Source organism: Solanum lycopersicum, chromosome 6 (genome assembly GCF_036512215.1).
Source record: "Solanum lycopersicum chromosome 6, SLM_r2.1".
Taxonomy (NCBI): Eukaryota; Viridiplantae; Streptophyta; class Magnoliopsida; order Solanales; family Solanaceae; genus Solanum; species Solanum lycopersicum.
In genome coordinates, this window is record NC_090805.1 from 48,082,841 (window position 1) to 48,095,132 (window position 12,292).

The 12,292-nt window shown below is 34.3% G+C and overlaps 2 protein-coding genes across 2 annotated transcripts; one reads left to right on the plus strand and one right to left on the minus strand.

Moving 5' to 3' along the window:
* On the plus strand, positions 1–8,704 carry LOC101264634 (outer envelope protein 61). Its single transcript, XM_019214422.3, has 12 exons — positions 1–136; positions 296–466; positions 1,003–1,233; positions 1,790–1,846; positions 1,935–2,063; positions 2,573–2,650; positions 2,767–2,837; positions 2,952–2,995; positions 3,087–3,294; positions 4,591–5,152; positions 7,338–7,481; positions 8,218–8,704. The coding sequence occupies exons 2-12, from the start codon at positions 371–373 to the stop codon at positions 8,362–8,364; spliced, it is 1,767 nt and encodes a 588-aa protein (XP_019069967.1). The 5' UTR covers positions 1–136; positions 296–370; the 3' UTR covers positions 8,365–8,704.
* Positions 8,705–9,380: 676 nt separating this feature from the next.
* Positions 9,381–9,824, minus strand: LOC101264331 (uncharacterized). Its single transcript, XM_004241315.5, has one exon. The coding sequence runs from the start codon at positions 9,822–9,824 to the stop codon at positions 9,381–9,383; it is 444 nt and encodes a 147-aa protein (XP_004241363.1).
* Positions 9,825–12,292: the final 2,468 nt, after the last annotated feature.

The following is a 12,292-nucleotide window of genomic DNA, read 5'->3' on the forward strand; positions in this document are numbered from 1 at the left end:
GTACTACCACGGATAGAGAATTAATAAAGGAGTAAATTGTCACAAATAAAAGTTCGAGGGCTTCCACTTTACTTCTCCGCTAGGGAAAATATTACTTGGAAGATCCTTGTCGTTTCGAATTGCGATTTCTCTACTGGTAGGCGTCCAAAATCCAACTAATTACGACCATTCTTGTTCATCGCTCTCGTTTTTTTTCGGTTCAACAGATCGCTATCAAACGTAATCGCACATATACATATTTCTGATTGAAAATTTTGTTCAATTTGATTCGAAAATCGACGGATTTTACCTACAGATTCATCCGATTTCGCCTGATTTTGAATTGAGGATTCAAGGGAAGATCAGATTATTCGACTGTGTATTAGGCAGAATGTTTAACGGAATGATGGATCCTGAATTGATCAGAATGGCGCAAGAGCAGATGAGTCGCATGTCCCCGGCTGATTTGGCTCGGATGCAGCAGCAGGTTTCTATTTTCTCAATGCCTTTTTAGCTAAATTTCAATTTTGAATTTGTAATTCTTCGTATTAGTTGCTTGAACAAGTTGTGGTTGTTGAGATATAATTCGTCTGGTGATTAGAGTGCGGGGATTTTGTTATGGCGGATCATTGCGGGTATAACTGTAGATCCAGTTTAATTTCATTTCAATTCTACAGCTAATAAGCTTATGATGTAGCTATAGATATGTACGAATGAAAATATTGTGAAATGAAGGTATCAGTCAATAGAGAGGTTACTAAAAAAAAGAGGAATTTTTTGTTACATGATTGGTACTCCAGGCACCACTGTTGCTGAAAAAGGAATAGGTGCAAACTTTAGTACAGAAATTAGTAGGGGTTAATGGTCTGAAGTAGTTATAACTCCTGTGTGTTTGTTCCTGATCACCAGGCATTGGCCAGACTTCCATTTTTATTTTTTCTCTGACCTTTGGATCGGTTAATAATCTGAAATGAACTTGGATAACTATTTCGTTATTGGTGCTGACACACTGCTGATCTACAGATGATGTCTAATCCTGATTTAATGAGAATGGCTACTGAAGGCATGAAAAACATGAGGCCGGATGACTTAAAGGTTGCTGCAGAACAGTTGAAGCATACTCGTCCTGAGGATATGGCTGAGATTGGTAAAAAAATGGCTAATGCTTCACCTGAAGAAATAGCAGCAATGAGTGCCCAAATGGATGCTCAGGTTAAATATGAAATTAGCGGAGCTGAGTTCCTGAAGAAGCAGGTAATTTATTTTGTGATACACCGATAGATTCTCGGTAATTCCATTTTTGCACTCATTTGGCTTCAATTGGTGTATATAATAACTTAATGAGTTCATTCTTATGATCCTTAAGAAGAGAGTTACTTTTTAACTAACCATGTGAGCTGGTTTTTACATCTTTTTAATTCACTGTTGTACCAAACCAGCTTGAACTTTAAGAATACGTACATGTGCATACAACTTCCTGTCATGTACGGTTATGCAACTTGTTAATTACCTTGCGAAGTGTCTCTATTATCTCTACATGAGATGAATAACTTGTGACTTGTAAGCTGAAGGTCTGACTTGATTTATAACAGTTATTGTACATCATTACTAAACAGTTGCTCTTTTCAACATGCTTGCCTTTGGTTGCTATGATTTTGGTCTTGTATGCGATGTTTCTGTGATACTGCAACAAAATTATCTGTTATGCATTTCAATTTCAATGCTAAACAATGAGCTTATGGTACTTGATGGATGCTTTGCCTTATTTGGGAATAAGCTCATTTGAGGATCTCTATGTACAAAATGACAGGGAAATGATCTTCACAGCCAGGGAAAGTTTAAGGAGGCCCTGCAGAAATATTCGCTTGTAAGCCTAACCTTTTCCTTTTTGGTTTGCTTGTGTCTACAGAAACTTAAGTTACTGTTCTGATTATTACTTTACTTTTCTTTTTCAGGCAAAGAAAAATCTGTCAAGCATTCCTGCCGCGAAAGGCAGGAGTATCTCATTGGCTTGTTCCTTGAACATGATGTCATGTTACTTAAAAACTGGACAATACGATGACTGCATAAAGGAAGGTAGTGAGGTATGGGGATAGTGCTTTAAGTTTGCCTAAGTTTGAGGCTTAATGATTCTAACTTATATTTTTTTTTTCCATAACATGGTGGGAAACATGTGCATTTGTATCCAATTGTGCTCTCTTGTTATATATTTGTGTTTCGATTTGCAGGTTTCTGTTGTAGTTGTCCAAGGGCAGGGGGTGTTTACTCTAACCCAAGATGAATGTCCACTTTATTTCTGGTCTATTTCAAATTATGTTTACCTTTTTAAAAGAAAGATGTGTTCACATATGTACATGATTTAAGAGTTGACTTTTACACTTCTTGTTACAGCTTCTTAAAAAAACTTATTCTCAAGCCTGAAAGTTTTTAACTCATTGAAGTTAAATATTCAATTTGGTACATGTTAAAACCTATGCCAAATGAAAACTTGACATTCAAGTCTTACGTTAGTTCAGTTTTGAGATTGAGCTGTGCTTGAATATGAATCATAACTGCAGTAATATGGTTGTTACATAATGTATGCCTGGTGCAGGTTTTGACATATGACGACAAGAATATCAAAGCTCTTTATCGTAGGGGTCAAGCTTATAAAGAGCTGGGACAGTTAGAAGTGAGTATTTTGTCGACTCTTGTGACTTTTCTCATTGTTTGTGTTTTGTTCCAACGCTTCTCCTACAATGTACGATATTTCCCAAGCCTCTTATTTCTTTTTTAAACCATGAATAGGATGCAGTGTCTGATTTGAGTAAAGCACTTGAAGTCTCGCCTGATGATGACACTATTGCTGATGTCTTAAGGTATGTAAATATTTGTTTGAAAGGGTACCCCTCTCCTTTTTCTTTTTTGATCTCTTGCTGAAACTCTAGTGCGCATGGTTTTAGATGCTAATGAATCTCTCTTTTCTGATTCAGGGGTGTCCAAGAAAGATTGGTGAAAGAAGGTGGTTCTTCAAGACGTATGTTATGCATATCCATATTTTAGCTGAATGTGAATTTTATTAGAATAATTCCGATGTTATTGAACTTGAGTTTTCCTTCCTCGGTCAGGTAGAGGAGGATTGGTTATTGAAGAAATAATTGAAGAAGAACCATTAGTGTCTTCAGAAGCCGTGGATAATTCATTTCCAAAAAGTGTTGCGTCACAACCACGTGAATCGATCAGCCCTCCTAAGAGTCAAAATGAAATTCTTGGTGGGCCTCCCTTATCAAGTTCAGAGTCTTTGGAGGCTTTAAAAAATGACCCCGAATCCATGAGGTTTGATTCTTGATGAGTTTAATTCCTTATATTCACATATCACATGAAACTTCTGATTTTCTCCTATATTTTGAACTTATGATTGCTTATGTTTATGTGGAATTCATTTCGCTTGTGTTCTGGTCATTTAGTTGAAGAATGACATAATAATGACCATGATGTTGCAAAAATTTCTTCCATAACAATATATATGCTATTTGCTACTCTCAAATTTCACACCCGTTTTACTTTCAAGCTCTGAATTGGTGTAGATTATTGATTAGACATAATACATAAATATGCCCTTTAACTTAGCATCATTTCTCACATCTATGCCCTTCAAACTTTGGGTGTGCTGTGTGCACAAGTAGGCACTTTAATTTGTATTAAGTTGAACAAGTGACATGATACACATAGGACATAGGATGAAAATCGTCATGTAGGATGTCACATAGGAAGCATGTGTTTATTTATTCAACTTTGTTCAAGTTTAAGTGCCTACTTGTGCACGCCCAAAGTTGGAGGACATAAATGTTAAGTTGAAGCCAAGTTAAAGGGCATATTTATTTTATTATGCCTATTGATTATGAGTATACTTCTTTAAATTGCATGTCTTCTTTCTCTAACTTTTTCATGCACAGATAGTCCTTTTATCTTTTGGATGTTCTACTTATCTTGCATGAGTGTTATTGCATATATGGCAACGTTATACTGAAGACAGGGTTACTATAGCTGTGTCTGTGATCAGATGCACTGGTTTATTTAATTTCATATTGCATGAACATTTACTGTTGTGTAGTCTCTTATTCTTCAATGTTTGTTGCTTCATTTGTTTTGTATCTTGTTATTTTGTGGTCATATTTTTCTTGAATCCTGCTTTGAAGACATATCTTTTGAGCGGAGGCTCTTAAGAAATAACCTCTCTACCCCACAAAGGTAGAGGTAAGGTATGTGTACATCCTACCCTCAAAACCACTTGTGGGATTAGACTGTGTATCTCGTTGTTGTACGGCATAAACATAATCTGACATCTAGGATATTGGTCTGTGGTAAGATATTCTAAATCTCGTCTAGGTGCAGTGATAATGTTGTCATTATCCTACCTTCCCTTTGCTTGGTGCTGCTGAAATAATTACTTATATTCAAATCCACTCTCCTATGAGAAATCCTATTAGCTACATGTTGTCCTTTCTTCTTTAGCAATCATCTTCTTTGTCTTCTTCTTGTATAAGATTGTATTCACCGATGTTGCAGTCTTTCAATGTTTAAACATCAGTCAATAATGATGCAATTTCTATTTCTATTGTATGGTTGTAGATCCTTCCAGAATTTTATTTCTCGCGCTGATCCAGACACACTATCTGCCTTAAGTGGTGGAAATGCCAAAGGCATACCTCCTGAAATGGTAAAGACAGCCTCCAATGTTATTGGCAAGATGTCACCAGAAGAACTACAAAGAATGGTCCGGTTGGCATCCTCCTTTCAAGGAGAAAATCCCTTTCTTAAAAAAGGTTCCTCAGATAGCTTTGGCCCTGGCTCAGTTCCTCCAAATGTGACACCCGACATGCTGAAAATGGCAACTGATATGATGGGCAAAATGTCTCCAGAAGACATGCAAAAGATGTTTACAATGGCATCTTCATTAAAAGAGAAAAGTCCAGTATCGGCTGCAACAACTATTGATTCTAATGGGTCAGGTCAGCAGTCAAAACCTCGTGACACTAGGGAAAATTTTAAAGTGGATGACAGTACAAGTGCAAGCACTTCATCACAGGGGTTTTCTGATTTAAATAATGGTTCTTACTCAAGCTTATCAAGTTCAAATGTTGATCTGCAAGAAGAAATGAGAAACCGAATGAAAGATCCAGCCATGAGACAGGTTTGACTTCAATCCTTTCTTGTGGAAATAGTATTTGTCCTCTGTTCTTTATTTTTATATTTGATGCATATTAGGGGCTTTATTATTTTCTGGGTAGTGATATGTATTTTAGTATTGCCTATACCATCAATAAAGATCCAATCATATTTCCCTAATGTTCACACTGCTAACTCAAAAAATCCTGATTTGAATTTGTCAAATACCCTAGTTCCTCCACTAACCAAATCATTATTTCTTACTTTTCTCTGTTTTAAGATAGATACTGTTCCACTTTGAATTTTTGGTAGTCCATATTTGAAAGAGAAACAACCCCTACCTTGTGAGGTAAAGAGGATGTTTCTAATAGACGCTCAGCTGAAGGAGCAACATATCAAAGTAGTCCGAAAAAAGAAATATGGAATTGAATTGGCCATGACAAATAATATAGGAAGCATGAAAAATGAGTTGTTACTACAACTGAATGCTTAGATAATTGAAGCACAGAAAACAATAGATTGTAACAGAAATCGAAGAACAATTCCTACAATCGTAGTACTACTAATACGGGTGTTGGATGAGAAGCTAGACAATGCACCTCAACGCTAATTTTTGTCCTTCATTACCTCCTATTTAAGGTCATGTCCTCGGTCAATTGACGTTGCGTCATGTCCTGTCTAATCACTTCTCCTCGATACTTCTTCGGCCTACGTTTACCGCTCTTAAAACCTACCAAAGCTATCTTCTCACACCTCAACACCAGGGTGTCTGTGCATCTTTTTTTCACATGCCTCAACATTGCTTCCCTTCAATATATTTGTTTACTTTGGCTGAACACCAAATCCCAAACTGAATGCTATCATCATATTTAATGGAACTACCTGGCGAACAGATTGACCGACTCTCTCAGGGTGTTTCCTCCATTAGCTCTTGTTGCTCCAATAATGTAATTACACTTGCAAGGAATATTGAAATTTGAACCGGAAGCAAGCACCATACCCACAGATGCCCCCTCTCAAATAATAAATACAAGCAGCCTTGTCGGGTCGTATATGATACGATCTGGGCCACTGCCTACCGACAATTGCCACATAGAAATCTTAATTGAACGTCCATATCTTTCAGTTTTCCTCCATCTCCGGGTAGAAATGAACGCGGGACGTTTGATGTCTTACTCGTTTAGATACGATGAGATAATCATCAACTAGGTTGCTCGGACTCTTCACTTTTGGTGCTGCACCCGTGTCCATACGACATGGGTGTGGGTGTGAGATGTGTGTCTGATTTGGTCAACCGATTGTGGGTACTTTGACCAAAATCGATGGGGAAAGTTTAGAAATTTCTATGTCACTGTTTTTCCTTTAATCTCCTTCAAGGATTCTCCTCATGTTCTCCACATAATATCTCATAATGTAGGTTTTATAACTCTATTTTTAGGCGAATCCCCGCCTATTTTCATATATGGGTCCATATCCCTGAATCTTAAAAATTAAATCACGAATGATCCAACCTGTAGATCCATACCCATATTGGACAGCCGAGTCTGAGCAACTTAGATCATCAAAGTTGGGGAATCTCAACTGGAATACCTCACTGTGCCAGTACCGGTTGTGAGCCACATTCGGCGAAGAGTTTCTGTTCTTTGTCCCCTAAATGCATTTTAAATTGCGAGTAAAATAAAAATAATTAGTGGAATCTATAGGTGTAGCTAAAGACAATTTCGGAAATTAGAAACGTATTCGTTTTTTGTTTGGGGTGAGCTCACTACATTGTCTCATTGAGTAGTGTTTCCTCATAAAGGAAAGAGAGACGGATGAGTATAGGAATGTGTAAAAAAGCACATGCATTGATGACACCATGAGTCGGGTGATGAAAGATCTTCACGGTATGTTCTGTAAGCATATTAGCTAATTACCCTGTTTTGGATCCTTTTCAGTCAGCAATCCTCGCTTATTTTATTTCTTGTATGTTTTTTTTCTAAAATAATTGCCATGTGTTGTGAACTTCCGGTAAAAATGTTTACTTTTCTAATAATATTACCAAATGTGGGGGTTAAACTTCTCTGTCCTTTGTATTTATTCGTTTACAAGCTTTTACAGAGGTTTCTGCCTTCAATTACTACTGTGTTATATGTGCCTGTACCTGCTTTATGCTGATGTATCTGGGTTCTCATTGATTTACTCCTTGACACGTTTCATCAAATTGACAGATGTTCTCTTCAATGATTAAAAATATGAGTCCAGAGATGATGTCTAACATGAGTGAACAATTTGGGGTGAAGCTCAGTCAGGCAGATGCAGAGAAAGCTCAACAGGCAATGTCATCTTTGTCACCAGATGACTTGGAAAAGATGGTAATTAATCAAAATATCCTATCCCCCTTTTCTCTGTTTCTCTTAAAGAAGATGTGTACTTTCCTCATTAAGTTGTTTTGTATCATTGTGATTCACGTGATCGGCACTGCGTCTTCACTTAGAACCGATAGATTTTTTTCCCAATCAATGAAAAACCCGCAACGACTCGTGTCTGGTCCAGAAAAAAACTAAATGTTCATTGAGCCTTGAGAAGTCATAGGAGAAAGATTAAGATATTATCACTTTAAAGGGGAGCACATATGATTGAAGTGTTGCTTGTCTTTTCAACTTTATAGTGGGTGTACATTTTTATCTTCTCCAGATGGGAGTGTGTCGAGCATCATGCTTTGGATATGAGGTTTTGTTGTAATTTGGCGTTTGCAAATTGGATTCTTTAATGAAATAAACACTGGTTATAGTTAAGTTCCAATGTTTTGCTATTAGCCATGGTGATGTTTAATTCTAACACGTCTTCTAGCGTCTTGTTACAATATAAATAGAATATGTAAACCACGAGAACCACGTGAGTAGTAGGGCTTGAGCTCTTGAGGAATTTCTGTCACCTAATTATTTTCTGGGTTTTGTAGTTATTTAGTTTCCAGGTAGTTCGCATCATCTCTTTGTTTTAAGTTAGTGACAAGCCTCATATTTTAACCATCTTTTCTAACCTTTGTCTTGTGTGTTATACACTTCACTGTTGCACAAGGTAAATCTATATTTTTTCCGAATATTGCAGATGAAGTGGGCTGATAGAATTCAAAGAGGAGTTGAAGGTGCGAAGAAGACAAAAAATTGGCTCTTAGGAAAACCTGGCATGATCTTGGCTATACTTGTGCTACTTTTAGCAGTCATCCTTCACAAGCTGGGCTTCATCGGGAGCTAAACTTGACGTTCTAGCCAAATATTAGCATGAAGAGTTGAGTAGAGTTTGGAATCCTTGTACTAATGTACTTGAAATGGGGATATCAGTGGGTAAACCTTGGTTGGAGATGACATTAGTTACTTTTGTTATATTACGCTTTTTTTTTCTTTCTTTATTTGGGTGTTTGTAGATGTAACTTAAACTTGACAAATTATTTAGTTCGCTGTTTTGCGGTAGAACTCGCCGTTTCTAGATGAAGTTTTGGTAAGACTACCCTTTACAAATTAAGAAATCATGAACTTACTGGCTCAGATATAATTCGTATTATAAAAAAATTACTATAGTGGTTTTTTGTCTGTGATTCTGATTGGTCCTGTCTGGTGAAATGTAACTTTAACAAATATAGTATATGCACATTTGTAAATGTTCGAGCGTTATAAAAGAGTATACAACGACAATTTACATGTTGAAATAAACATATGATCGAATCTTGATATGAAAGCAACTCATGTAATGTTTAAAAAAAAAGGAAGAACTAAACGTGGTGATGAGAATGACAAAGGAAATACAGCTGCTAATTCTCATAAAGTCGGAGCGAAGAGGACTAATATAAATAGTGTAATTTTACAAATTACAATTTAAAAGAGTGTAATTTCACAAAAAATATATTGTAGGTAGATCTCATCTCTTAAAAAATAGTATTTTTAATAAATACTCTCGGTTTGAAACTGTCACATTCATCTTATTTGGAAAATACAGCAACAAGCAAATAAAGAAATAAAATATGTACAATTTACAAATGTAACATTGTGAAGTTCACGTGGACCCAAGTCTCATTACTTCTCTAAGGGATTTTTTTTATATTAAGAAAGAAAAAATCAACGGTGTGTCCACCTAAAAACCGTGTTCAATGAATTATTACTCCACCCAACGTTTTTTGGGCAAAATACACAATGTACAAATCCATTAATCTTCAATTTCTGTCTCTTTCACCTTTTTTTTCTTCTTAATTATAATTATAATTGCATTTTAAGTCCTTACTTATTTTGATTATGCCATGCTAAGTCCTCCTCTCTCTGTGATAGAGTCCTCCAAAATCCAGCTCCATAGAACCGGTCCCACATTTCCGTTTCAAAATCGGCGGCTTCCCGTACTCCGTCGTCGTTTTCACCGTCAAATTTCTCCCGATCGCCGTCGTCTTCATCGTAGGCACCTAGGTAAACATTCTTATTATTCTTCATCGACTTCCATGAATCCTCCTCTTTCTTCTTCTTCCTCAAAAGCCTCTCCCGTTTCTTCTTCCTCCATATTTTCCGGCATAATCCCGTCGGGACTTTGTACAACGCTAGTACCAATAAATGCATCACCGTACATGGACAACAACAGCATACCATCGCACACTCCGCCGCTGTGCCCCCAGCTACCTCCCCTATCCGTTTATGTGTGCTGCAATTCCGTTTCTCCTCTTCCTCCTCCTTCATTGTCTCCGATTTCACGAAATTACTCGTCGGAGGTTCAACAATTTACACTCCGTTATCGTAACTGCAACAGATAATCATGAATCTCAAAAATGAATTTGGGCTTTAAACTCTGTTCAGTCAAACGAAGTTAGAAATTCATCGATTTTACGGAAACTGAAAAAAATCTAGCTAGTGGGAGAGGCTATTTATACTTGAAAGAAACAGACTCTGTGTTGATTTAGTTTTTTTTTTTTCACGTTTATTAAAAATAAAATAATAAATGGAGTATAAAAATAAATTTATTTAATCCTTTTAATATATACCTCTTCCTTTTAATTTCTTCGAAAAGATATTAATTAGATTTCTATGTAAAACTAAAACTTTAACATTAAAAAGTTTCATTTTTTATTTTTAGCAAGATATTAGTAGTCATACAACATATAATTTCTTTTTTATATTTCATGTCGAGGTAACTTAAAGTAGTACACTTTAGTGATAAACTGGTATTTTTCTGAATATAATAAAAATGACGTAGTAATTTTTTTTATTAATATCTTACTCGATGTTTGATAAATAAAAATAAATTCGAATTATATTTCAATTATTGCTGTGTTTTTCTGCATAATTTTTTTTAATAGAAAAACAGGGGTAGAAGAAAGAGACAAGTGAGGCCGCGTCAGCATACATAGGGAATGGACACATTCAAAACACGGCTCTGATTCATATTTCGGCTGAATTTATGATTTCCATTCCTTCTTTGACTATCCAATTAATTTTCTTTTATTTTTCATACTTACTCCATCTCATATTATTTATCCCCAAAATTATATGATATACATATCTTTTAAGTCATATATTTCATCTTTCCACTATTAGTTATCATATTTTTATTTTAGAGTTAAATCATAAGAATCTTGATTGATATTTTATAATATATTTTTTCATTATATTGGTATATAAAAATTATAATAATATTTTTCATATATTTTTGAATATGTAATTTTTTAATTTAAATTATCAAGTTAATGTAATCTAATTTAATTTTAAAAATTAATCAAATTGACTTTTGAAAAATGTAAAATGACAAATAAAATAGACGGAGTGAGTAGATTAATTTTGCCCAAAAATTGTTATTGTTCCTTTCGTCTGTCTTTACTCGTTCATTATATATTTTTTCAGATATCCTACAATACTTGTCTAGTTTATAAAATCAAGGAATAATTAATTATTTTGTGTCTATCTTATCATTGCTATTAAATACTCCATTTGTTCTTGTTATATTTTATATTTCGAGATTTAAACAAGTCTACCTTCGATTATAAATTTTTCATATAAATTTTAAATATTTTGGGATGTAAGTTATTGTGACTTATAGTACATTTTATAAAAAAATACCAATAAATAAATTTCATTTCAAGAACAAACAAGTATCTTTGATCATTAATTTTTGTGTCTATTATTTTATCAGTGCTATTAAGTCCCAATGGTTTGGGCTTGAAACTTCCATGTTTGAGGTCTCAAGTTTGAAACCCCTTGCAAGTTAAAGTAAAGGGTTTGCCTTCTGGATCGAGCTCGTCGCACCAGGTTTGCCTAGTGCGGATTACCTCTCATATGTGATTTGTGAGCTATTGCATAAGAGTGCAGGTTTTATTCTTGCGTACACAAAGAATAGCGACTAAGGATTTTCTTTGTCATCAACAAAAAAACGAATATTTCAAACTTAAATTTTGTGAATCTCGAAAAATAAGATATGTCACATAATTGAGGCATAGTGAGCAATACTCTGTTTATTTTTCTATGTTATAACTACTGATAGGGGTGATTTTGTAAATTTATTTCTCTCAATAGTTATATATATAAAAAATTTACATTGATAAATTATTTTATTCTTGAAAGTTGAAGATGCTATATAAGTTGAGACGGAAGAAATATTATTAAAAATATTTATTGCTTAATATTTTTTTACTCATTTTATTTGTTTATTATTTTGCGATATATTTTGTTTTTACTATCATATTTAATATATATTTTTATCTTTTATCTTTAATATTAATTATTTGAATGTGTGAAGTACAAATATATGATAAATAAAAATAAATAAAATAAGTATTTATTATTAATTTATAGTAGCATTTAATTATAATTAATTAACTCTTTAATTATATTTTAAAAAAATAAATTTTTCATTTAGTAAATAGTTCATTTTGCTTGTTCGCTTTGATAGCCAAGCATCAGGCAATACTTTGATTTTTTAATTTAATGTTAAGAAAATTCAGTTCTTGATACAAGATTTGTCGTCTTAAAGTAACTAAATTTGATATATTCGAAATTGGGCCACTTATTTTCTCCAATTTATACATAAAATTTTATTTTCACGTCTTAATATTTAATTTTACGAAATCTAATTTTATCTTAATAAAAATAGAGAAAGATGACAGATATACCCCCAGATTATTGTAAATGTTATGTAAATATCCTTCATCATACTT

Excerpts from the sequence above, each read along its gene's own strand:
- LOC101264634 (XM_019214422.3), top strand. The coding sequence starts at position 371 with ATGTTTAACGGAATGATGGATCCTGAATTGATCAGAATGGCGCAAGAG. Across the intron at positions 1,847-1,934 it reads CCCTGCAGAAATATTCGCTT|GCAAAGAAAAATCTGTCAAG; the intron begins GTAAGCCTAACC and ends TTTCTTTTTCAG. Across the intron at positions 3,295-4,590 it reads AATGACCCCGAATCCATGAG|ATCCTTCCAGAATTTTATTT; the intron begins GTTTGATTCTTG and ends GTATGGTTGTAG.
- LOC101264331 (XM_004241315.5), bottom strand. The coding sequence starts at position 9,824 with ATGAAGGAGGAGGAAGAGGAGAAACGGAATTGCAGCACACATAAACGG.